Below are 27,156 nucleotides of genomic sequence, written 5' to 3'. Positions count from 1 at the left end.
TTACAGACCAGTTACATTTGTTATGAAACTTTAGTGCTGAGTACAGTATAAGGCTGGGGAAGAAGAGGGGGGAGAGGAAGGGTGAGGCTTATATTCTTTTATATAGTGTACTTGTGGGGGGGGGGTTGTGTCAGCGTTGGTTGAAAAGCATTGTTAAAGATAATATTTGTAGTTGTTGGCAACCGTCTGTTTCAGGAGATGTCTGTGGGAATCCCCTGGAGACAACAGCAGTGCATCCACAGCAGTGACCAAAAGAGGAATGACCGCTGGGAGGAGCAGAGAGAAGAATCGCCCTGGTGCATCTGCAGCAGCACAACTGGACACTTTCATGTGCCCCAGCTGCAACAAAACATGTCTCTCCCCTATCGGTCTCTAGAGCCACGGCAGGCACTGTAACTGAGTCCAAACAGTTTGCCTTTACCCAGGAAGGAGCACTTCTCCATGGTCTCCAGAGGTGCCAAAAACAGGGGATAAGAGGAGAGGCCCTCTTATGGATTAGTAACTGCTTAAGAAGCAGGAAGCCAAAAGTAGGAATAAATAGACAGCTCCCCCCAGCAAAGCCCTGTGTTATTAAAAAAAATATCATAAATGTTTCTAGATCGTTTTCCTGTTGGACAACAGGATCGGGCTGGACGTCCTATAGGACTCTAGGTGCTTACTTCTGAGAAAGTGCAATCAGGACCCGACCGCTCGCCCCACCATTGAGAATCCTTTGCAGGGACCCGATCCTCCCAACTGCGCGAAGCGCGCCTAACTCCAGAGTAAACATGCATAGGATCAGCTCGGGGCACCCCACTGGATCACTCCCGAGCGCACCGGAGAGTAAGCACGCAGAAGATCGCCGCTGGAGGCCGGATGGCAGCCAGGAAGGGCTGAGCGAGCGGGGAGATCCGGGAGGCGGAGTTCGGCTTGTCTCGTCCCGCTCCCCGCCCTCCTGCGCTCCAGCCTCGGCCATTGGCTCTCCGGCTCCCCCCGCCGCCGAAGTTTTCCTTTCCCTCCCCGCCTCCTCGTTCCCACAGATCCGGAGGCTGGAGTTTCTCCGGCTTTCCCGGCGGAGCCTCCCCGACGCGATCGGTCCTTGCGGGGCTCCCTCCGCCCGCCCGCCCGCCTGCCCTCCCGCTCCTACGGCCGCCTTTGGGGTACTTTTTGGAGAGGTCGCGCGTCTTGGCGCACGTCGGAAGCGCCGCGGCCGTTTTCCGTTCAACCGATCGGGAGCGGGGCTGGATTTGCGCCGGTGCTGCTCTTCTCGGGCGCCGGATTTGGGGAGGGTCTCTCGCACAGAGTGCCCGCCCCGCGCCCCACAACAATTTGGCACATTTTGGAAAGCGCGACGTGGCTGGCAACCAGACCTTTCCCCGCTACTAGACACGTGTGCCTGGGTTTTCAGACAGTTTTGCCTGCAGTTTTCCTCTCCTCTCCTGCTATGGAAAAAGAAGGGCGCGGGGCGACTTGGGGGGCTGGAAAGGGGCGGGGAGAGCTTTAGACTGCGGCGCACTTCGGAAGACCACCAGGGTCTCCCACCCTGCGCTGAGCCAAGGCGAGGGGCTCTGAACCGCTCTCTCCTCCTCCTCCATCGCCACTTCGTATTTTAACCCCCCCCCCCGCCGCCCTCCAAGATGGCAGCTATCCAAGCCCTCCAGCAGTGGTGCAAGCAACAGTGCCAAGGATACCGGGATGTCAGCATCACCAACATGACCACTTCTTTCCGGGACGGCTTGGCCTTCTGTGCCATCCTTCATCGCCACAGGCCGGATCTCATGTGAGTTCTACAAAGAGAGCAAGCGAAGGAGCTGGGGAAGGGGTTGCCTTAGGGTCTCCCCCCTTTGCAATGAAGGACTTGGTGTGTGTGGAAAGAACCCTTGCGAAGTGCTGGGGGGATGAGGGGAGGCTGGCAAGTTCCTGGCGGGTAGAGCTTTGGGGGGGGGGCTGCTGGAATTACTAAGTGGCACCTCTATGGACAGATGCAGTCTACCAGAGGCTTAAGCCAGCATGGTGCAGTGGTTAAGAGTGTTAGACATGGGCCTCGGAGTGACCAGGGTTCCCTTGACTATAAATCACAGAATCACAGAGTTGGAAGGGACCCTGAGGGACATCTAGTCTAACCCGCTGCAATGCAGGAATACTCAGCGGTCCTGTACTGGGATCAAACCTGCAGCCTTGGCATTATCAACACCACGCTCTAACCAATTGAGCTATATCTTGGAACAGGCAGTCACTCTCAACCTAGTCTACTTCACAGGGTTGTTGTGGGGATTTTTTTTTTTTTGTAGTAAATTTTTTATTGTTTTTCCAGAAAAAATAACAAATTACAACGAATAATCATATATAATAAACAATGCAATACTATAGCTCCGCCGAGCTCTGACTCCCCTCCTCCACGTCAACAGGTTTTCTAGTCCAATTTTGTCGCGCAGTTCGTATTACAACCTTATTAGTCTTTGTCAAAGGTTTATTCCAATCCTACAAGTGTTTTTAAACTTCCTCTGTTCAATCTTAGATACTCCACAAATTTACTCCAGTCTCTTTGAAACCTCGAGTCGTCCTGGTTTCTGACCCTACCGGTCAGTTTTGCCAATTCAGCGTATTCCACCATCTTCGCCTGCCACTCGTCAATTGTAGGCAACTCCTGTAATTTCCACTTTTGGGCTAATAGTATTCTTGCAGCAGTTGTCGCATACATGAACAATCTTTTGTCCTTCTTAGCTATTTCATCTCCCATCAAACCCAACAAAAAGGCTTCAGGTTTTTTTGGGAAAGTATATTTAAACATCTTCTTAAGCTCATTGTAAACTGCTTCCCAAAAACCTTTGACCTTATTGCAAGTCCACCACATGTGATAAAAACTACCTTCTTCTTGTCTGCATTTCCAACATAACTTATCATGCATTCTATACATTTTTGACAATTTTACTGGAGTTAAATACCATCTATACATCATCTTATAAACATTCTCTTTCAATGTTTCACATGCAGTGAATTTCAAAGTCTCATTCCATAGTTTAGTCCATGCATCATAATCTATATTGTGCCCAAAGTCCATTGCCCATTTTATCATCACCTCTTTCGTTAACTCATCTTTAGTGTACCATTCCAACAACAAATCATACATTTTTGTTAAAAATTTACCTCTACCTTCTAATAGCTCAGTCTGAAATCTAGATTTTTTATCTTCAAAACCAATCTTTCTATCTTCTGAGAGCAAATTATGCACTTGATGATATTGAATCCATCCTGTAAAAAGATCTTCCATCTGGTGGTATGGTTTTAACTTCCAACCTTTTTCTGTTCTCATCAGCAAATCCTCATAGGTGGACCTTTTGCCTTCCATATTAACTTTTTTTAAAGTAAGAACTTCAATCGGTGAGATCCACCATGGGGTTTTGCTCTCTAAAAGTCTTTTATTCCTTTCCCATACTTCATAGATGGCCCTCCTTATCACATGATTTAAGAAACCTCTATGAGCTTTTATCTTATCATACCAAAGATAGGAGTGCCATCCGAATCTATTGTCATATCCTTCTAAATCTAACAAATCAGTATTTTGCAATGTTATCCATTCTTTTAGCCAACACAAACAGGAAGCTTCATAATACAACTTCAAATCCGGTAGGGCGAAGCCGCCCCTTTCCTTTTTATCAATCAATAATTTCAATTTAATCCTTGGTTTCTGTCCCTGCCAGATGAATCTACTCAATATTTTTTGCCATTCTTTAAACTGTCCTGTTCCCTTGATTATTGGTATTGTCTGAAATAGGAATAACATCCTCGGTAAAACATTCATCTTAATTGCTGCTATTCTTCCACTAAGGGAAAGCTTAAGTCTAGTCCATACTTCCAAGTCTTTCTTAATCTCCTTCCAAACAGGTTGATAATTATCTTCAAAAAGATTGATATTTTTTGGAGTTAACCATATTCCCAGATACTTTATTTTCTTTGATACTGCAACACCCGTTTTTTGTTCTATCTCTGCAATTCGCTCCTTTTCCATATTCTTTACCATCATCTTTGTTTTGGTTTTATTCAGTTTAAATCCTGCTAATTGTCCAAAATTCTCCATCTCCTCTAATACTTTCGGGACGCTGTTCTGGGGTTCTTCTAACGTTACTACCAAATCGTCTGCAAAGGCCTTTAATTTAAATTCTTTTGCACCAACTTTAATTCCTTTTATTTCCGGACTTTCTCTCAATTTCTTCGTTAACACCTCCAGGACCGTTATGAACAATAATGGTGACAGCGGGCAGCCTTGTCTAGTGCCTTTTGTTATTTCAAAACTTTCTGTTATTTCATTATTCACTATTAGTTTCGCTTTCTGATCCGAATAGATTGCATCAATTCCTTTCAGGAAAGATCCCTCTATTCCCATTCCTTCCAAACTCTTTTTCATAAAATGCCAAGAAATATTATCAAAAGCTTTTTCCGCATCCACAAACATTAATACAGCTGTTTTTTCATTCCTGGTTTCCAGATACTCTATCACATCGACAATATGTCTTACATTATCTTTTAACTGTCTACCAGGAAGAAATCCGGCTTGATCCTTATGTATTATTTCATTCAATATTCTCTTCAATCTTGTTGCTAAAATATCTGCAAAAAGCTTATAATCATTATTCAATAGAGAAATTGGTCGATAATTCTTGACATTGAGGCGGTCTGTATCTTGTTTATGAATTAAAGTTATGTAAGCTTCTTTCCAAGTACTTGGGATCTTGCCTCCTTCTAAGATATTGTCCATTACTTCTTTCAAAACTGGAATCAGCTGTTCGCTGAGTATTTTATAATATTTTGCCGAAAGTCCATCCGGTCCTGGAGATTTCCCCAATTTCATTCTTTTTATTGCTTCTTGTATTTCCAACGCCGTAATTTGAGTATTCAAAATATCGGATTTCTCTTTTGATATTTTCTCCAATTTATGTTCTTCTAAATACTTTTCTATTTTTCTCTTATTCTCCTTCTCCTGCTGGTACAAATCTTTGTAATATCTTTGGAAAGCTCTCTTTATTTCTTTTGGGTCCTCTATTACACCGTCTCCAATTTCTAATTTATTAATTATATTTTGATTTTGCCTCTTTCTCAATTGCCAGGCTAGTAGCTTTCCTGTCTTATTAGCTGATTCGAAACTCTTTTGTCTCATCTGTTTAATTTTCCATTCAATCTCCTGGTTCACCAGCGTGGAGAACTGAGTTTGCAATATTTTTATGTTCTGTTTCAATTGGACATCCATTGGTTTCAATATCAATTTCTTTTCACATATCATCAATTGAGTTAAAATTTCTTCTTTCTTTTTCTCCTTGTTTTTCCTTTGATGACTGTTCTTTTGTATCAAGAATCCTCGCATTACGGCCTTGCTCGCGTCCCAAACCACATCCAGTCCGGTTCCCTTCTGTAAATTCAAATTGAAATACTCTGTAATTTCTTGTTTAGCTTTGGTTATCACTTCTGGATCATCAAATAGACTATCATTCATTCTCCACCTTGTGGGGGTTTTCTCTTTGTTCTTTAAATCCAAATCAATCGAATTGTGATCCGACAGCGTTCTCGGTGTTATTTCACATCTAGACACCCTCCCTATTAATTCCTTTGTAATCCAAACATGATCGATTCTTCCAAAACTCTGATTCGGCTCTGAATAAAAAGTAAAATCTTTTGTAGTAGGATGTTTCAGCCTCCAAATATCCACCAGTCCTAAATTTTCCATCATATCAAAAAAGGATTTTGGTAATTTACCTTCTCTTGCTGTCTTTCTTGTAAAAGATTTATCAAATTCCGGCATCACTACACCGTTAAAGTCCCCCATCACTATCAATTTCTGATCCATGAATTCCATCAATTTGTCTTCCAAATTCTTAAAAAATTCTGCTTTATTTTCATTTGGTGCATAAATTCCAATTACCAACAACTTCTCGCCTTGCAGCGTGATTTGTACTATTAATATTCTGCCTTCCTCATCTTTCGAGATCAGTTTTGGTTCAAATTTTTCCTTTATATATAGTGCAACTCCTCTCTTTTTCGAAGAATCCGAGGAAACAAATTCTCTTCCCAATTTTTTATTAATTAACACATGTCTATGTTTTTTTGCAATATGAGTCTCTTGAAGACAAATTATGTCCAAATTTTTCCTATACAACACGTGTCCTATCCTGTTCCTCTTGTTTTTATCGTTAAGACCGTTTACATTCCACGAGGTAAGTTTCAAAGCCATGTTTTCCTTTTCTCTTGTTTTTAGGCCTTTTAAGGTTTATTATCCTTATTATCAATATCTTCCTCTTCTTCTTCCTCTTCTTCATCCTCTCCCTCCAATTCTTGTTCTTCTTCTTCTTCTTCTTCTTGTCCTCCGTGTGCTCCTAGCTTCTCCAACTTCTCTTCCTCCTCTTTCTTCTTGTCCTTTTTCTTCTTATCCTGTTCTCTCTTGCCCTCGTCTGGTGCTGGTCCGGGTGGTCCTATCTTCCCTAAATCATCTTCGTATCTTCTTGTAAATTTCTTCACTTCCAGTGCGTCTGTCAGTTTAAATCTTTTATCTTTGTAGTAGAAGGAGATCCCCTCCGGATATTCCCATCTATGTTGAATCCCTTTTTTCCTAAGCAATGTCACCAGTGGTTTGTACGGGTCCCTCTTTCGCAAGAATCTTGTCGGGATCTCCTTAAACACAATGATTTGCTTCCCATCGATCACCAGCTTCTTTGTGTAACTCAATCTTAGAATAGCATTCCTCATGTCCATCGAATTAAACATGACCAGACAATCACCTGGAAATTTCTTTGCCTTTGCTTTTGCCGATCTTACTTTAATTCTGAAAGCATTAGTAATTGAGTAGGCCACCTCCTCTTCCTTCAAATCCATCCATTTGGCCAGTTCTTCAATTATTTTCTTCCTTATATCCTCATTTGCCTCTTCTTTCAATCCTCTAAATTTTAAATTCATCTGTTTCTGTCTCATCTCCGTTAAAGCCAAATTGTCCCACATCTCCTCCTGCGCTTTATTTATTTGTGTCATCTCCTCTTTCACTTGTTCTGTTTCTTTTTTTGTCGCTCTCACCTCTTTTTGTGTCCTCTTCAATGCTTCTTCCATTGTTTTGGATTTTACTGACAACTCTTGAATTTCTGTTTTTAATTCTCCAACGGCTCCCTCTATTTTTTTGTCCAGTGTTTCTTGTACATCTTCCAATTTTTTCTCCATTCGCTGTTCATTTTGCCTAAATTCTTCCTTTATTTTTTGCCACAATACTTCTAAATCCTTTACTTCCTCTTGTTTGGAAGGCCTTCTTTCTAGCGGAGTCGCTGGGACTTTTTTTAATTCTCTTCCCGTCATTTTTCCGAAAAAAAATTAAAATCTGTAGTTACAAAGATTCACCACTAGGGGGAGCACCTGTTATTTGTTACTTTGGCCACTGGAGGGAGCTTCTATTTATTTTTAGTTTTAACCAGTCTGCAATACCACCAGTTGCCACTAGATGTCCTCTACGCTCTAATCACTCTCCAAAAGCACAGGATAAAATGTAGCTATTGTTTTTCCCACACACAGGCAAGGCAAGAAAAAAACAGGAAGAGAATATATCACTGAGAACTATCACGAAGAAACATTGTCTCCTGCCCACGAAGTTACAAAAAGTTGCAAAAAGTCAAGGGTTGCACCACACACAAAGCAAAAAGTTCAGTTCGATGTTAAACCTAGATTTATACTCCCACCCCGATGGGTTTTGTAATCCTCGCCCCCCGGCTGGAGGCAGCGATTTAAAGTCAATAATCCCGCCCCGATGGGCTTTGTAATCCACCCCCCCGATTGGGGAATCGTTATATTTCTCTATCACTGCAAATAATCCGCCCCGATGGGCTTTATAATCCACCCCCCGACTGGGGAAGCGATCTCCCTCCCCCGATTGGGGGATCTTTTCGCCACCGATCTCTGTCTGATGGGATAGCACGCCTTCAATGAACCCCCCTCAGTCGTCCCTTTAAAGCAGCGCTCGAAACCAAGACTCCAAACCAGGACGGAGTTTAACTAGTTTTCCGTGCCCACTGGATGGGTTTTACCCCTCCACAGCACTATTGTCTCTGGCTATTGTCCGGTATGGTTTTAAGTTCTGGGCTGAGGTGCAGACGTATTTCACCCCCCAACCTCTCAGTAGGGACTTCACCAGGGGTTTCCCGAGGTCTCTCCACCACTATTAAGTTCAATATATTTCCAACTCAAAGTCTAAATGCCTTTCCCTTAATGGTAAAGGTCTTCACTTAGTACTCACTCAGTAGGTTTTCAATACGTAGATCACTCCTGCGACTTTCTGTTCTGCGCCATTTTCCTCGCCGCTGTCGGGCGGACTCCCTTGTTGCGCCCTTCAGCTTTCCGAATTCTTTCCAAAGTCCAAATTAAGTCAATTTACGGGGATCCTTTCCCCTCTTTGAAAAACGGAATCCGATTGTAATTTTAAAGGAAATCCGACGCTTTCATCAGAAGCCAGAGGCTGCGCAGAGTCGGGATAGCGGTGTCTCCCCTTGCGCCAGCAGCTCGATCCCGTCTTGCGGATTTACCACAAAATCCGCCGATCGGGAGAGCACGCTTGCAGCGCTGCTGGGTGCCACAGCCCACAAGGTACCCCCTCGTGGATTTAGGGGTCGCAGAGCCTTTGCGAAACCCCTTAAAACTCCCGACTTTGCTCGGAATTCCCCGAAGGGCTATTCCGCGCTTCTTTCCGATGGCCGCGCCGAACCGGAAGTCGGGTTGTTGTGGGGATTAAATGAGGAGACAGGGAGAACCATGCATGCTGCCCTGAGCTCCTCGGAGACAAAGGTGATATATAAATGCAATTAATAATAATAATAATAATAATAATAATAATAATAATAGGTGGTGTTGGTGGAGCAGTGGCGGAGGAATCCTCCGCGCCACCCGGGGCGGCGCGTGGAGGCACCCCCTGGGGGCAGGGCGTCGCGGCGCCATGACGCATGTTGGGACGGGCTGCGCATGCGCGGAAATGCCATGCATGCACAGTCCATCGGCCCGGCGCTGCTGCTCCCGCGACAACTGGGCAGGCGGTGGCTTGTGAGCTGCCCCGTCCGTGCTGCTTTACGAACGGGGCAGCCCCATGAGCCGGTGCTCGTTCGGCGGTTCGCTCAGTCGCCGTCGAAGCAGCTGCGCTGACTCGGATGCACTGTGCATGCCCGGAATTTCTGGCCATGAGCAGTGCATCCCGCCTGTTGCTGCTGCTTCCGCAGCGACTGGGGGAGCCGCTGGGCGAGTGGCGGCTCGTGGGGCTGCCCCGTCCGTCCGTGCAGCAGCACGCACAGGGTGCCGGGCGGCGGGGAGTGGCCACCAAGTGTCACCCCCCTCCCCTGGAACCCGGGGCGAAGCGCCCCCTACGCCCCACCCTTTCTATGCCACTGTGGTGGAGGCAACTTCTTCATGTCTCCAAAAGGCAGGATCAGCTGAGGCTTGTGGTCCAAAGTTTTTCCACGTGAGATGAAATGTCAAAGTGCTCTGATCAGAAAGTAGTGGCGCTGTGGTCTAAACCACAGAGCCTAGGGCTTGCCGATCAGAAGGTCGGCAGTTCGAATCCCCGCGACGGGGTGAGCTCCCGTTGCTCGGTCCCATATCCTGCCAACCTAGCAGTTCGAAAGCACGTCAAAGTGCAAGTAGATAAATAGGTACCACTCCAGTGGGAAGATAAATGGTGTTTCCGTGTGCTGCTCTGGTTTCGTCAGAAGCAGCTTAGTCATGCTGGCCACATGACCCAGAAGCTGTACACCAGCTCCCTCAGCCAGTAAAGCGAGATGAGCGCCGCAACCCCAGAGTCGTCCGCGACTGGACCTAACAGTCAGGGGTCCCTTTACCTTTACCTGTAATTGCTGATGTTGGGGACCACAACTCCCATCACCCCCTGGCCATTTGCCATGCTGGCTGGGTCTGATGGGAGTTGGAGCCCAACAACTTATGGAGGGCACCAGTTTGCAGGAGGCTGCTTTGGCCCATAGAGCCTCACATTCATTAACCCGTAAACACCCAGGCATCCAGGTCGACGCAATGAGCTTCCTTATCAACTCGCCTTTGCTCTGAAATCATGTTCCAATGTCCACCTCTGTTTGTGCCTTCCCTTTTCAAGAGAAGTGGGTGGTGCTTAGTGAGAGAAGCTTTCTTCCTTTATTATGGGATGCCGTCCCCTGGGAGGCTCACCTGGCAGCATCACGGCTTTCTTTTAGGCACCAAGTAAAAAAACAACAACAACACCTTTTCGTTTGCTCAGCCTTTTAAAAAGTTCTTCTGTACTTTGAAAGTGTACCTGCCTGCTCCTTCCCCCTCAGTTTCGTCTTGTGTGCTTAAAAACAAACAAACAAAGCTGAAACATGCCCTGGAGTTAATCCGGATGAAGGGAGGTTTTTAAAAACATGCTTATTAATTTTGTCCCAACAATCTGTACAACAACCCTGCGAGATAGGGGTAGTATTAGTGCTGGCTGAAGCCCGCAGGGTGGTTTGCCAAATTCCCCCGAGGGAATTCATGACAGAGGTGAGATCTGAACAAGTTTTTTTCACCAAAGAGCAAAAGTGATAGTACAGTCATGTCATGGCTAGTCACTGCCGATAGCCTCTACCTCCGTGGATTTCTGCAATCTTTTTTAAAAGCCATCCAAGTTAGTGGCCATTATCACATTTTGCAGTAGGGAACCTCACAATTTACCTATGAGCTATGTGGATAAATTATTTTTGCCTGTCCTGAACCTTCCAATGTTCATCTTCTCTGGATATCCTCTAGTATTCTGAGAGAGGGAGCAAATTTTTTTATCTATCCACTTTCTTCATGCCATGCATAATTTTTATATACTTGCATCTCTAGCTTGCCTTTTCCCTAAACAAAAAACTCCCAAATGCTGGTGCCTTTCCTTGTTGATCCATCCTCTCGATCATCTGCATTGCCCTTTTCTGAACTTTCTCCAACTCTTCCGTATCCTTTTTGGGTTGAGGTGACCAAAACCCTACATGGTATTCCAAATGCAGTTGCACCTGAGATTTACATCATGGTGTCACGATACCAGAATTTTTCTTTTCAGCTCTTTTCCCTGATGATCCCTGGTGTGGAATATTGATAATTTTGGTTGCCCTTTTCTGAACCTTTACAATGCTCTGGATGGCTCATTCGGTAGAGCGTGAGGCCCTTAATCTCTGGGTCATGGGTTCAAGCCACACGTTGGGCAAAATATTCTTGCATTCCAGGGGGTTGGACTAGATGACCCTCATGGTCCCTTCTAGCTGATGGTCCAATCAGCTGATCAGCGGTCACAGCAAGCCCTGGTGAGATCAGCTGCAATAGGGCGTGCCTGACTGGGAGCTGCACAGCACAGCTTGCCCCTCCCATTTCAGCAATTTCAACACCCCCCCTCCCCGTTTTGCCCTAGATTCACACTAGGGCTTCATGCATTTCCCCAAAGCTACGAAGTTCACCGTTCCTCCCCCGGAAACTTCAAAATTAATTCAAATTGGCAGTTGCCGCCCACAAAAAGCAGGATGGAATTCCAAATGTTGTTGTTGTTCAGTCGTTCAGTCGTGTCCGACTCTTTGTGACCCCATGGACCAGAGCACGCCAGGCACGCCTATCCTCCACTGCCTCCCGCAGTTTGGCCAAACTCATGTTAGTAGCTTCGAGAATACTGTCCAACCATCTCATCCTTTGTCGTCCCCTTCTCCTTGTGCCCTCCATCTTTCCCAACATCAGGGTCTTTTCCAGGGAGTCTTCTCTTCTCATGAGGTGGCCAAAGTACTGGAGCCTCAGCTTCAGGATCTGTCCTTCTAGTGAGCACTCAGGGCTGATTTCTTTAAGGATGGATAGGTTTGATCTTCTTAGGAATTCCAAATAATTATTATTTGGAATTCCAAATAATAAATGACAAAATGCAGCCCCACCTCCCCCAAGTAAATCCATTGCAGGAACAAAAGGATTTAGGAAACAGAGGAAAAGGTACTGTCTTCTCTTAGGAGTTAAAAAAACTAAGAGGTTTCCCACAGGTCCACTGTTTCACCCTCCACTCCCGCAGACCAGGGCCAGACAAAGGACCCGCTCACAACCAAACTTCACCCACCGGATGACGCCATCCCTGTCGAAACCCCGAACGCACATGATGAATGAACTCAGGGGTTATGCATGACCGTCTGAGCCACTGTGGCATAATGTGTGCCTTGTCCCACTTCCTTCCATGTGACTGACTCTGACGAAGGAACTAGTGGGAAACGAGAAAGGAGGCAGCTGAGCGGTTGAGCTGCAGCAGCGCTGCTACTACCCAGCCCTCCCCTCTGTCTTCAGCACCAACGGGTCAAAGAATTGTATGAAATGTAGAGTTGGAAGGGACCCCCAAATGCCATCTAGTCCAACCCCCCTGCATTGCAGGGATCTCAGCTGAAGCATAGGCGGCCACCCAATCTCTGCTTAAAAACCTCCAAGGAAGGGAGAGTCCATCACTTCCCTTCCACCGTTGAACAGCTCCTACTGCCAGAAAGGTCTTTCTGATGTTGAGTCGGAATCTCCATTTCTTGTAACTTGAAGCCACTGAGAATCATCTAGTCCAACCCTCTGCAGTGCAGGAATCTTTTGCCCGAGATCCTTCCGCTCTCACTGTTAGATCCGCAGATGGATTCAATGAGTTTTGCTCTGTTCTTAAGAGCCCATCTGTTTCTGGACCTTGCAGTGGAGCCTCCCCAGGGCAGGATTCTTGTCCCATACCCTTTTCTCTTGATTGCATCTGTGTTTAAACAGCGTTTATTTCTCAGCAAACAGACGCTAAACTTACTGCTTGGAATGTGGAGGCTAAAGCAAATAGTTTGGATGGAAAAGGCTGCCCGCCTGTTGTTGTTTTGACTTGCTTTGCTAACAGGTCTGACACATGTTTGGCTGTTTATACTCATCCACATCCTTCTCAGGAAAAGCGGGTGAGAGAGTGGGGGGGGGGTGAGGAGAGAAGCGAAACAGAATCTGATTGCTCAAGGGCCTGCCCCTGCCTTGGTATTTTTATAATTTGCTAATCACCTTCTAAACCACTGTCCCAAGGTGATTTGCAAATAACATAATTAGAAGCTGTTAAACAAAAAACAAAACAAAAACAAAAACAAGATTAAAATCCCAGTGAAGCAGACACTCAGTGGAAAAGACCCCTTTATCTAGCTGGGAAACCTGTCGGATCAAAATGTCTTCAGCTATTTCTGGAAAGTGCCTGTTGTATCTTAGCAGGGATACCTCCTCCTTTGACGACCACTCATAGCCGAATAAGATTGTCTTCCACGAACACGATCTTAACAATGAGTCCGTAAGCGACTATGGAGGCCAATTCTGGATCTATACTTCCTTCCACAGTGGGGACAGAGGTTTCTGGGCGGCAGTTGATCACGGTGAGGGAGGGTTTGCCGAGCGTGCCTTCCTCTTAGCACATTTCTCCCTTGCGTCCTGAGTTCGAGTGTCTTCAAAGCCCATGACACCTTTGTAAAGGCTGTTCTCCAACTGGAGCGCTCGCAGGCCGGTGTTTCCCAGTTGTCAGTGTTTATACTACATTTTTAAAGATTTGCCTTGAGAGAGTCTTTAAACCTCTTTTGTTGACCAACAGCATTACGCTTTCCATTTTTAAGTTTGGAATAGAGTACTGTAGTTGTTTTTGAGAGGACAGTCAGGCATCCACACATCATGACCAGTCCAACAAAGTTGATGTTGAAGAATCAGTGCTTCGACTCTGGTGATCTTTGCTTCTTCCAGTACACTGGCAATAGTTCGGCCGTCTTCTTCCTCAGTGATATGTAAATTTCAGAGACACAGTTGATGGAATCTGTGAGGAGTTGGAGATGGCGTTTATAAGTGGTCCACGTTTCACAAGCATACAGTAAGGTTGATAGTACTATAGCTTTATAAATAAGCATTTGGTTTCCCTGTGAATGTCTGGTCCTCAAACACTCTGCGCTTCCATCGGGAGAAAGCTGCACTCACAGAGCTCAGGCGATGCTGAATTTCAGCATCAATGTCGGCCCTTGTGGAAAGATAACTGCCCTGGTAGGAGAAGTGATTGACACTTTCCAAACGTTACACCATTGAGTTGGACTTGTGACACTGCAGAGGGGTTGTTTTGTGCTTGTTGGTGCAGCACTTTGGTTTTTTTGGATGTTGAGCGATAGGCCAAACTTTTCACAAGCTTCTGCGAAGATATTTAAGATGCTTTGGGGTGTCATCCTCTGAGTGTGCACACTACGTTGTCATCACCATGCTGAAGCTCTATGATGGAAGTTTTGGTAACCTTATTCTTTGCTTTCAGCCTACAGTAGAACCTTGTTTTGTGACAGGGATCCGTTCAGAGCCCCGGTCGCTGGCCGAAAAGGACGCTGGACAAAGCGCCGCGTCTGCACATGTGCACGGAGCGGTTTGCGCTTTTTGCGCATGCATGAAGCCATGATTAGTGCTTCTGTGCATGCGCAAGTGGCAAACCCGGAAGTAACCCGTTCTGGTACTTCTGGGTTTGCCACGGATGTTTGACGGAGCGGGCCCTCGACGAGGTGGATGCTAGATGACGTACCACTGTATTCAGATTAAAGAGCTTTCCATCTGTTCAATATTGATTCCTACTCCGGTGGGGATTTTCCATTCGGCAAAGTGCAGGATCATGGTGATAATAAATAGAGTTGGGGTGATAACACAACCCTGTTTAACACCTGATGCCACTGCGAATGGTTCACGGAGAGCCATTGTTATCTGCGATTGCTGCTGTCATATTATCTTGGACGAGCCGAAGTCATTGCCTCCGATGTTTGACATGCACGCACCGCAAATCTACCTTAAGAGCCGAGTGCTGGGAGCAATTCACATCCTTTTTCCTGACAATCTTTACAGCGACCCTGCGAGGTAGACCAGTATGATTATTCCCGTGTAGCGAGGGAGCTACAATTCCCAGATTTCCTTGGGAAGAGGGATTGGTTGTTGAACCGCTCTGGGAACTGCTTCTTCTTTCTTCCTTCTTCTTTGGCGGTCTCTCGTAGCCAAGTAAGATTGTCTGCAGCTGCGCGAGGGCAATAGAGGGCTCCCAGCAACTCTCAGCACCCTATAAAACCACAGCTCCTAGGATTCTTTGAGGAGCTGAACTGGAAGCTGACCTGAAGCCGATTTGTGAGCGGAGGAAGGAAAAATCTGTTGTGCTGAGGATCCAGAAGTAAAAGCGAGTCTTCACCGAAACTGTAGAGAAGGGAAAGAACTAAGTGCTTTCCTGCCTCTGTCCTGAGTCAGCGGCACCCGAGCCAGGAGAGGCAGCTGAGCTCCTCTGTATCTCCATATCTTAATAACCTTCATTGGTGATACCAGAACATCGGTATCACCTTAACTTACTGCGTTCCATCATACCTCTCCTCCCTTTCGACTGTTGTCCATAGACTGGCCTTCACCAAAGCGAGGTTCAATGTTTTTCCCTCCAACGTCCTGAGACATAGATTCTCAAAGGGCCAAGCCTCCGCCATGTGCGAATGTGATAAGGAGACACTGGAGTCTCTCCAGCACATTATGTTCGCTTGCCCCTTGTTCAACGTGCCATGGGCAAATTTGTTGGGATCAATCATACAGAAACTAGAGGGCACCCCACCAGAATTCCACCTTGCCCAAATCTTGCAGGATAAGGATACTCATACGACCCTGAAAGTGGCAAGGTTCCTGGTCGCTGTCCTTACCCAAAAGCGACGCCAAGGAGCACTACAAGCTAGCTAAGGCTTAGTATGCCATTCTATTTTATTGTATTTTATTGTTACTGTGGTGTTTTAGTGGCTGTTGTTCCCACTTGCACAAGTTGTTATCTACTGGTTTGTGTTTTTTACTTGTATGGGCCTATGGCTGTAAATAAAATTCTATTCTATTCTATTCCTTCATTGGGGTTTTTAAATAAGATGTTGGACGGCCATCTGTCATATAAGATAGAGTTGAGATCCCTGCATTGCAGGGGGTTGGACTAGATGACCCTTGGGGTGCCCTCCCCAATTCTACAATTCTATGAAACCACAGCTGTTTAAAGTGGAACCACAGCCCTTTATTTATGGTGCCAAGTGTCCTTTGTCTCTTCATTTCCCCCCCCCTTTTCTCCTTCTCGTGTATCTCTTCTTCCTGTTTCCTGCCAGCTCCTCCCACCTCCCCCAGGCATTTCCTTGAACTTCTCTCCCTGCCTGTTCTCTTCCTGGCCAGGGAATCAACTTTCCTTGCAAACTGTGGCAGCGGGAATCCTTTTTCACTGCCCCGGTGTTACAGGATCCCCCTCCTTCTCCCCGCTTTCTTCCCTTCATTTCCACTCCAGTTTCTTTACTGCATCAGGCAAGTCTGTTTGACTTCCTGTGCCTTTAATAGTTGTGTAGGGAGTTGGAGGGTGGAATTTCACGCAGTGCCGCTTCTCCCCTTTCCTACGGCGAGACAAGTTGCGCTTGCAAAAATTTCGTTTTTAAAAGCAGCTGTGAAATGATAGAGGAGACCGCATGCCCTTGAGGAAATCACTTGGCTTCTACTGAGTTGGGTTTTTTTTTTGCACGACAGGCAGAAATCAACAGGTCAAGCTTTTCCCAGGATGTTGATATGGTGATGCTGGAAACTTGCCACAGGCATGTGGGGGTCAGTGACTCAGGGTCAGCCTCAGACCCCTTGCCCTTCCTTGCCCTGAGCTGAGATGCGAGTACGGGCAGGATCTTTCGGGGGAGCGGAGGACAACCGAGCAACTGTTTCCAGCTTCTCTTCTTCTGCATTGTTTGCATGTACAGGAAAGGATAACCTCACATTCCAGCAAAGGGCAGTTCAGAAAACTGGAGAGCAACAGTAGCAATGTGCAAACGTCAAGTAAGATGGACTAGTGAATCCAGTTTGCATTCCCGGAACATACTGGGACTGCTACTTGCTTGCCATTATGGTTCTCATTTACAGTCATAGCTCATGTTACGGACGCTTCAGGTTACGTGTTTTCAGGTTGTGGACTGCAGGAAACCCGGAAGTACCGGAATGGGTTACTTCCGGGTTTCGTCTCTTGTGCATGCGCAGAAGCGCCAAATCGCGCCAGTGCATGTGTAGACGCGGCACTTCAGGATGCGAACACTGCAGGTTGCGGACGTGCCTCTGTCACGGATTACATTCGCAACCCAAGGTTCCACTGTATTTGTTTCCTGCCACGGGCGTAGCAAGGGGGGCAGGGGGGCGGGCCACCCCGAGTTCCAGGGGAGGGGGGTGTCACTTTGGCCACCCACGCCCCCCCTTGCATGTCGCCTTTTCCCCCTTCAAGTGGCGAGACGTCACGGCGCACGTGGATGCCGCTGAAAGGGGGAATTTTTCCCTTTCCGCGGCTTTTTTTCGGCAGGGGGCGGGTCAGCGAGGAGGGGGTGTCACGCTTGTCACTGGCATGACACCCCCTCCTCGCTGGCCTGCCCCCCCGCTGAAAAAAACTGCTGGGAGGGGGGGAAAGCGAAGCAGAGCAGGCACATTCAAGCTTCTCTTTCCCCCCTTTCCATGGCTTTTTTTGGCGGGGGGCGGGCCAGCAAGGAGGGGGTCATGCCAGCGACAAGCGTGACGCCCCCTCCTCGCTGGCCCGCCCCCCGCCGAAAAAAAGCCGCGGAAAGGGGGAAATTCCCCCTTTCAGCGGCATCCACGTGCGGCGTGACGTCACGCCGGCGTCACGACGCACGTGCCGTGCCCCCCCCCAGGGGGGTGCCTCTGCGCCAACACCGCCGCTCCCAGCAGCGCAGAGGCTTGCTACGTCCCTGCTTCCCGCCTTTCCTCTGGACCCACCTCTGTTTTGTCCTCAACAACAGCCCTGCAAGGTAGGATAGGCTGTGATGGAGCAAATGGCCTGAGGCCAGCCAGTGAACTTGTGGCTGAGTAGCAGTGGCGAACGGAGCCGCTTGGCTGCCTGGGGTGGCAAATGCAGAGGCACCCCCCGGGGGCGGGGCACCGCTCTGCAGCGTGCATGCGTCCTGATGCAAGTGTCGTGACGTCATGACGCATGGTGTGACACCTCTCTGGCCCGCCCCTTGCCTCCGCCATGGCTCTGCCCAGGGACAGCATGAAGGGAGAACTTAGCAAAGCGCGCACCGGCCGAGCGAGCAAGCCAGCTGCCGCTGCGCCGAGCGTGGTTTTTGCTGGGCGGCAACACTTGGCTTGGGAGTCACCAGTCGCGGGGGCAGGGCCCCAAGTGTTACCCCCTCCAGGGTGGAACCTGGGGTGGACCGACCCCAATGCCCCGTCCCCAACGCCCTGTCCTTTCTCCGTCCCTGCTGAGTAGGGTTTTCAAGCAGGATTCAATCCTCTAACCCAGGCTTCCTCAACCTTGGCCCTCCAGATGTTATTGGCCTACAACTCCCATGATCCCTAGCTAGCAGGACCAGTGGTCAGGGATGATGGGAATTGTAGTCTCAAAACACCTGGAGGGCCAAGGTTGGGGAAGCCTGCTCTAACCATTACACAGCCGGTCAAACTATTGAAAAGTTTTAGCTGTCTAGCTAATGTGGAAACTCTGCTTCCATCTGGCATGCTCTTTGGGTCCTGTTTTTGAAGAGGAATGCTCAGATGACCTGCTTTAAGTTCTTCCCTCGCTCTCCCCTGGAAATGGGTAGCCACCTGCCGACTAAATTTCAGGCTTCTAGCTCAAAGCGTTGCCAACTAACCGGCGAAACTTTCCTGCTTTGCTCCTGTGCCTTGCAGAGGGAAGTGTGGCCTGCAGCCACCACTGCGGACTCCTGCATTATCACTTGCTAAATGTGTGCAGATCGAGCTGCGGTCGAAAGCACAGGTGCAAAGGCCGGTAAAAAAGTTAGCAACCCTATTTGGTTGTTTCTAGAAGGCAGGGGAACTAGTTTTTCCAGAACTTTGAGACTTCCTCCTGCTTTTACCAGCTGCAATTGTTCCTGGAAGACGATAGCTTGGCCACAGTAGTTCATGTGTCAGTTACTTCAAGGGGATTATGGCAATGCGCTCTAGGTTTGCAATGCGCAAATTTCAAGACGTTAACTACAATGGTGCCTTGGTTCTCCAACTTAATCCGTTCCGGAAGTCCGTTCCAAAACCAAGGCGCGCTTTCCCATAGAAAGTAATGCAAAATGGATTAATCCGTTCCAGACTTTTGAAAACAACCCCCAAAACATCAATTTAACATGAATTTTACTATCTAACGAGACCATGGATCCGTAAAATGAAAGCAATAAACAATGTACTGGAGTCACACAATCAATCAATCAATCAATCAGTAGCTGAACTGGGTTCCGCACAGTCAAAAAAAAACAAAAAAGAGCCGCAAAAAAAGAAAAATGCGAAATAAATAGCAAAAACAGACAGACCTCAGCGTAACACTCAAAACGGAATTGCGGCACACAAAAATGGAGCATGTTTTGCTTCCGGAAAAGAGTTTGCAAACCGGAACACTTACTTCTGGGTTTGCAGTGTTTGGGTTCCAAGCTGTTTGAGTACCAAGGCGTTTGAGAACCAAGGTGCCACTGCACAAAGTATTAGCATATAAAGCACTTTTCCGCTTGAGAACACTTTACCTGCAAGATTGCTTTATTCCTTACCTGCTCACTCGGCCGCTTCCATCTGCGGAGCTGGTACGGTTACTGGTGCCATATAATAGCAATTCCACATTCACAAGAGCTCAATTTTTTACACTTTGGAACTCCCCGCTAATTGACACCAGGCAGGGACCTTCACTGTTCTCTTTCCAGCACCCGCTAAGAACGTTTTCTCTTGGACAAGCCTACCCAGACATGTAGAAAGTCGAAATGTGCTTTAATCTGTTTTTACCTTGTCGCCGATTTAAATTTCTTTGACTGTTTTAAATTTTTGTTTTTACTGATGATTTTACATTTTTATTATTTTTTGTAAACCGCTTTGAGTTTTTACCATCTGGTGGTATATAAATCTTAGGAAATAAAGAAATAGACGGACAAGGAGTCTGGCACAGAATAATGCAGCTTGAGGTGTAATCTAGACACATATAAAAAAAAAAACACTGTGAAAATGCTTTTTTTTAAAAAATTATATACTGAATTTGCCATAAACTCACCATCGCCATCTAGTGCCACATTTGTATAAAGCACTTAAAATGCACTTAAAACGTATATTTGCAGCTGTATAGCTGAGTCCTGAGATGCACCTGGGCTGTCGCTCCATCATTCAGCCAGCTTGGCTCCATGTAAACCTGGTTACACATCATAGAATTGCAGAGTTGGAAGAGACCCCAAGGGTCATCTAGTCCAACCCCCTGCAATGCAGGAATCACAGCTAAAGATTCCCTGACAGATCCTAAATTGCTTCTGGTGACTCAACAAAAGAGGTGTATAGAGACCCCCTGAACTTGGAAGGTGGCTGGGAACAGGGTTGCCATCTCCTTTTATTTTGAATTTATTTATTTGGTTTTTCAAATTAAACACTTACGGAGATATATCAAACATAAATAATAAAAACAGGATTCCATAGAATCTCCTAGACTTCCATCCTCCCCATTGTCTGTCCTACCCCAGAGGACAGGATCACACTTCAAAATGACCTTACCAGATTAGAGAACTGGGCCAAAGCAAACAAGATGAATTTTAACAGGGAGAAATGTAAAGTACTACACTTGGGCAAAAAAAATGAAAGGCCCAAATACAGGATGGGTGACACCTGGCTTGAGAGCAGTACATGTGAAAAGGATCTAGGAGTCTTGGTAGACCATAAACTTGACATGAGTCAACAGTGTGATGCAGCAGCTAAAAAAGCCAATGCAATTCTGGGCTGCATCAATAGGAGTATAGCATCTAGATCAAGGGAAGTAATAGTACCACTGTATTCCGCTCTGGTCAGACCTCACCTGGAATACTGTGTCCAGTTCTGGGCACCACAGTTCAAGAAAGATACTGACAAGCTGGAACGTGTCCAGAGGAGGGCAACCAAAATAGTCAAAGGCCTGGAAACGATGCCTTATGAGGAACGTCTTAGGGAGCTGGGTATGTTTAGGCTGGAGAAGAGAAGGTTAAGGGGTGATATGATAGCCATGTTCAAATATATCAAAGGATGTCATATAGAGGAGGGAGAAAGGTTGTTTTCTGCTGCTCCAGAGAAGCGGACACGGGGCAATGGATTCAAACTACAAGAAAGAAGATTCCACCTAAACATTAGGAAGAACTTCCTGACAGTGAGAGCTGGCAGTGGAATTTGCTACCAAGGAGTGTGGTGGAGTCTTCTTCTTTGGAGGTCTTTAAGCGGAGGCTTGACAGCCATCTGTCAGGAATGCTTTGATGGTGTTTCCTGCTTGGCAGGGGGTTGGACTGGATGGCCCTTGTGGTCTCTTCCAACTCTAGGATTCTATGATTCTATTATTAATCATTTCCTCTTGCATCTTTTATGACGATCCAAATCTTTTAAATCTCCATTGTGTCCAAAATTCAGCCTTAAACTACAAATGATATTCCAATACTACTAATGATTTTACAATGGCCTTTAAGATAAGTTATAAATTTTCCCTATTCCTTATTAGAATTTTGGTCTTCCTGATTTCTGATTCTTCCGGTCGTTTTTGCCATTTCGTCACAGTCCTTCAACTTCATCTGCCATTCTTCTCTGGTAGGGACTTTATCTTCTTTCCATCTCTGCCACCTCTCCTTTTATCCCCCTACTGGCGTTGCTTTCAGTGTCCTTATCTGTGGCTGGACACGCAAGCCAGCAGGGGAATTTCCTCCCACGCCCAACCTCTGTGTTTGCGTGCCAAACTTTGCATCCGCCAGGTGGGTGTTAAAGTTAAGGCCCAGGTGGAAATGAAAGAGAAAGTGAGGGCGCTGCCTCCAAATTGCGGCAGGATTATAAACTTAAAGCTCCGGTGGTGATAATTTCCTTTCAAGTCTTGAGCCGGAGTAGTAAAGAGCAAAGATCAGCACGGGTTTTTGGCTCCTTTGCGGCATCTCTGTTGCCCAACCAGCTATGCCTTCGGAGGAAATGTGTTCTCGAGCTGATTTTTGATGACTCATCGGTGCTGAGTCATGCTTCCCTAAAACCGCTGTGGAAAATGCCTGCTAGCTCTCCGTGCCCAGTTTTCTTCCCAGTACAGTGGTACCTTGGCTCTCAAACCTAATCCGTTCCGGAAGTACGTTCCAAAACCAAAGCGTTCCAAAACCAAGGCGGGCTTTCCCATAGAAAGTAATGCAAAACGGATTAATCCGTTCCAGACTCCCCCCCCCAAAGAAAAATCAATTTCCTATATTAGAATTGGAATTAGGTTTACAGGTAAAGCGTCCCAAATACTGTACCCATTCCAGACTTATAAAAAATAACCCCTGAAACAGCAATTTAACATGAATTTTACTATCTAACGAGACCCTTGATTCGTAAAATGAAAGCAATAAACCATGTGCATAGCTGTCAACCTTTCCCCTTTTTTGCGGGAAATTCCCTTATTATAGCATTGGGAAACAGCAAGGAGGGTTGACAGCTATAACCATGTACAGTGGTACCTCTAGTTACGAACTTAATTCGTTCCGGAGGTCCGTTCTTAACCTGAAACTGTTCTTAACTAGAGGCGTGCTTTCGCTAACGGGGCCTCTTGCTGTCGCTGCGCTGCTGGCACACGATTTCCGTTCCCATCCTGGGACAAAGTTCTCAGCTCGAGGTAACTCTTCCAGGTTAGCGGAGTTTGTAACCTGAAGCGTTTGTAACCTGAGGCGTTTGTAACTCGAGGTACCAGTGTACTGCGGTCACACAATCAATCAGTCAATCAATCATCAATCAATCAATCAGTAGCTGAACTGGGTTCCACACAGTCACAAAACCAAAATCAAAAAGAGACACAAAATCAGTAGCAAAAATAGGAGTAGGAATAGGAACAATTTATTATTGGCCAAGTACCGCATTTTTCGCTCCATAGGGCGCACCGGACCATAGGGCGCACCTCGTTTTTAGAGGAGGAAACAAGAAAAACAAATATTTTTCTGGTTTTCCTCCTCTAAAAGCCCTGTTTTTTTGAGGATCAGCTAAAAGTTTTGCAGCTTTTTTTTGCAAAGGGAAAAGCCCTGTTTTTTTTTGAGGATCAACTATAAGTTTTGCAGCTATTTTTGCAAATGGGGAAAAGCAAAGAGGAAAAGCCCCGTTTTTATGGGGTTCAACTCACATTTCTGCAGCTTCTAAAGGAAAGGGAGCCTTTTCTACAGTTTCCAGACAGATAATCTAATCAGCCGGTCACATGTCGCTGGGGAAACAAACAACCTCCCCCTGCAGCACATTCAACAATGGAGGCCTGGGCAAGGGGGCGGGGCTGAAAGGGAGCCGGGACTCTTATCTCTCTCCCGATCTCTTGCTGATCAGTTGCTGAGCAGGGTCCTTTCAACACCCCTTTTCTCTTTGTAAAGTAAAAAGCATGATCCTTTTTGGCCCCTGGGTAATTCAGCTCCAGGGCCCACCATTCGCTCCATAAGACGCACAGATACTTCCCCTTACTTTTCAGGAGAAAAAAAGTGCGTCTTATGGAGCGAAAAATTCGGTACATTTTCCAACATACTTGGAATTTGTTTCGGCTACATTGCAATGTAAACAGACAGATACGGTTCCTCTCACAATACAAAGAAGCAAAGAAACCCCATCCATAATTTACCTCCCCTTCAACTATACAAGTACGAATTTAACAATTTACTGGCACAAGGGAAAAAACTATACTTGTGCCTGGCCGATTTTGTATATTAAGTCCTGTAGCGACGTCCAGATGGAAGTAAATCAAGCAGATGATGACCGGGTTGTAAAGGATCTGCTACAATTCCTCTGCTCTCTTCCTAACTCAGGTAGCATAAATTGTCTCTATTGAAGGCAAGCTAACACCAATTACCCTTTCTGCAAAAACAGGCAGACCTCAGCTTAAAACAGAAGTGTGACACTCAAAACGGAAGTGTGGCACTCAAAACGGAGCATGTTCGGCTTCTGAAAAAAGTTCGCAAACCAGAACACTTACTTCCAGGTTTGCAGTGTTTGGGTTCCAAGTTGTATGAGCACCAAGGTGTTTGAGAACCAAGGTATCTCTGTACAGAGTCTCCCACCCATTCGGTGGACAATTGGTTGCTTGTTGCTTGGTCTGAGATCCGAGGTGAATCCAAGCCAGCATTTCCCAGGCTTAAGGTAGTTGTAGTTCAAGATCTCTGGAGATGCATGGAGTTGGGGATGGCTGCTATAGGATTTGGGGATGGCTGCACTGGTTCATGTTGCTCAGCAAGACTTCTCAAGCTTGGAAGGTGCTTTTAATAAACATATCTACCTGCTTCTCTGGCCACATTAACAGCATACGTTTAAAACAACATCATGCCACTTTAAACAGGCATGGCTTCCCCCCTGCAAAGAATTCTGGGAGCTGTAGTTTGTTAAGGGTGCTGGGAATTGTTAGGAGGCCCCCATTCCGTACCCTCCAGCACGTCAAAAGGGAAAAAAAACAGGACGTCATATTCTGGGATGTCGTAGTCCCATTTTTTTTCTTGCAAGAGCATGTAGGCCATTTTGGGTGCTGTGATCTCCCGTGATTTCACACTGCAGTTTCTCCCCGAAAAAGCGCTTTTCAGGCATGGCACCTCAAAATGCAGAAGATCGCAGCCCGGGGGAAAAGCTATCTTCGTGGGGAAATCGTGCGAGATCACGGCGCCCCGAATGGTGAGCGGAGCTGGCGGGCTGAGGGTTCGATCCTGCTGGGTGCTGCTTTGCCTGCGACAATCCCTGCAGGGAACACACTTGAAACTGAGATCCCTGCACCCGGCACCATTGCATGCTCCACTCTACCAGCTGAATAAAGTTGTCAGTGCCCGGTCTCGCTCGTTTGGCTAAAACCTCCCTTCTCTTTGACCTTCTTTTCCAGAAACTTCAGTGCTCTGAGCAAAGAAAATATCTACGAAAACAACCAGTTGGTAAGATTTTCCAGTTCTGCTTCCTGCTGTGACGTCATGTTTTCTGTGCCCTCAGGGTTCCTCTCTGCCCCTGCACTCTGCCCCATGCTTTGGCCCTGGGTAGATTAGATCAAAACAAATGGACCATAAATTTAGACAGCGTGCCAAGAAACTTAACCCGTCTTACATTCTTCCTGCATCTGGCAGCCTTTGGGTCAATTCAAACACTCCTCCAACTGTACCTGTTTAATCCACGTTTGCCACTCTGTATATAAAATGCTTGGCAATGTGCCCTGAATCAAACCAAAGCCTGCTGCTCATTTGCCCTGTTGCCAGAGAAGAAAATCAGGAATTTGTTTGAGCCGTGGGCTAGTGTAAAAAGTATCCTTTACTGTTCAGGACAAAGAGTGCCGCCCTTTTCTGTCCGAACTCTGAAAAACCAGTTGTGCAAGATTTCCAATGTGGTCAAGTGCAATGAGGGAAAAGCTGGACGTGAGGAGTGCCTATTGGCCAATGCCCGTGCCGTCACCAACACTCATACACACCCAGATCCTCAAGGCGGTTTTGCAAGTTTATAATTTGTTTGAGGGGAGGGGTGAAGGACTGAAGAAGAAGTGTATCCACATGGATTTTGGGGAATGTGTCTCTGTGAGGCAAGTGGAGAGGCCGGACTAGGACCTGGGAGACTAGGGTTCAAATCCCCACATGGCCACGAAGCTTTTTGAGTGACCTTGGGGTTCAGTCACTGCCTTTCAACCTGACCTACCTCACAGGGTTGTTTTCAGATTAAATGAGGAGGTGGAGAACCACGCATGCTACCTTCAGCTCTTTGGAGAGAAAGGTGGGGTAGAAATGCAAAAATAAATGCTACACACCACACACCTTTTTCTGAGGACTGTGGAACAGCATAGATGGCCCTCCTTTCTGTTTTATCTTCACAACACCCCTGTGAGGTAGGTGAGCCATAGACTTGCCCAGTAGGCTTCATGACTGAACGGGGAGGGTAGGATTTGAACCTGGGTCACCCCGGTCTCAAACCTTTATTGACATGCAGACAAAATTCTGAAAGGTTCAGTACAACAGAATCACTCGGCTAAATCTGCACCTAACGATTAAAATACTGTTGTACAACATTCACGAATCCTCACCGCGGGTTGCAGAAACCTGACTAATATCTGCAAGATCACCCCAGTCTCCATCTGACCCTGCTATCGCTGCACCTTGCTGGCTTATTTTTTTGCAACCTCTCCCTAGACTCTGCCTTCCCATTTGGAAACTGGATCGTGCCCTGCTCATTCGCTTGTGTTTACCGAAAATTGCATTTCTGGATCTCTGCACGTTTGTTTGTGTGGTGTGTGAGGGGGGAAGGGCGCTGTTTTCTTGCGCAGATGTTTCCCAACAGATGCACGGCATTCGGACCACCCATCCGGCTCTGTGCTGGCTCCAGAAATCTGAATGTGGGCTGGCTGAATGAATGAATGAATGAATGAATGCATTCAGAGTGGAATGTGCCTTGTGAAGAAGATGGGCTGCAGATTTTGCGGCTTCTCCAAGGAGAGCTTCCTTGGCCCTGACCCAGAATCGGTTCCACGAGCCTCAGAAGCCTCATCCTCAGCCTGCCCCTGCCAGAGAACATTTCCATGAGGACTAGTGACTTGACCCTCCACTGAGCGCTGGGGAGATGCCACAAAGAGGCAGCTCTGACATCCCTTTGCCACTGGGCTTGTTTAACCTCTGATTCCTGAGCCCCGAAACCAGGCATTAATTCTGCAGAGCGTGGGGATGCCTCATTCCCTTGTGGGAGATTTTTTGAGGGCCTTGTGCTCGTGCTGGGCTGGGCCAGAGGCGGGAATAGGCAGAAAGGCATCTATGCAAACAGACCGCTAGCATCTTCCTGCCAAGGAAAATACATTATCATACTGCACAGCAGGGTGGATTTGATTTAAATCAATTTAAATCGATCAGAAGGTCGGTAGTTCGAATCCCCGCGCCAGGGTGAGCTCCCGTTGCTCGGTCCCTGCTCCTGCCAACCTAGCAGTTCGAAAGCACGTCAAAGTGCAAGTGGATAAATAGGTACCGCTCCGGCGGGAAGGTAAACGGCGTTTCCGTGCGCTGCTCTGGTTCGCCAGAAGCGGCTTAGTCATGCTGGCCACATGACCTGTACGCCGGCTCCCTCGGCCAATGAAGTGAGATGACCGCCGCAACCCCAGAGTCGTCCGTGACTGGACCTAATGGTCAGGGTGTCCTTTTACCTTTACCTTTAAGGTGCTTTTTTATTTCGTTTCGACCATGGCAGACCAACACGGCTACCTATGTG

At 46.8% G+C, this 27,156-nt stretch overlaps 1 protein-coding gene across 1 annotated transcript; it reads left to right on the top strand.

Moving 5' to 3' along the window:
- The first annotated feature begins 1,580 nt into the window (after positions 1 to 1,580).
- LOC117056941 (MICAL-like protein 2) lies at positions 1,581 to 25,073 on the top strand. The gene is made up of 2 exons (XM_033167646.1): positions 1,581 to 1,759; positions 24,812 to 25,073. Exons 1-2 carry the CDS (start codon positions 1,617 to 1,619, stop codon positions 24,966 to 24,968), a joined length of 300 nt encoding a protein of 99 aa, XP_033023537.1. The 5' UTR covers positions 1,581 to 1,616; the 3' UTR covers positions 24,969 to 25,073.
- The last annotated feature ends 2,083 nt before the right edge of the window (positions 25,074 to 27,156 follow it).

Source organism: Lacerta agilis, chromosome 13, assembly GCF_009819535.1.
Source record: "Lacerta agilis isolate rLacAgi1 chromosome 13, rLacAgi1.pri, whole genome shotgun sequence".
Taxonomy (NCBI): domain Eukaryota; kingdom Metazoa; phylum Chordata; class Lepidosauria; order Squamata; family Lacertidae; genus Lacerta; species Lacerta agilis.
This window is presented reverse-complemented; position numbering and strand designations above follow the sequence as displayed.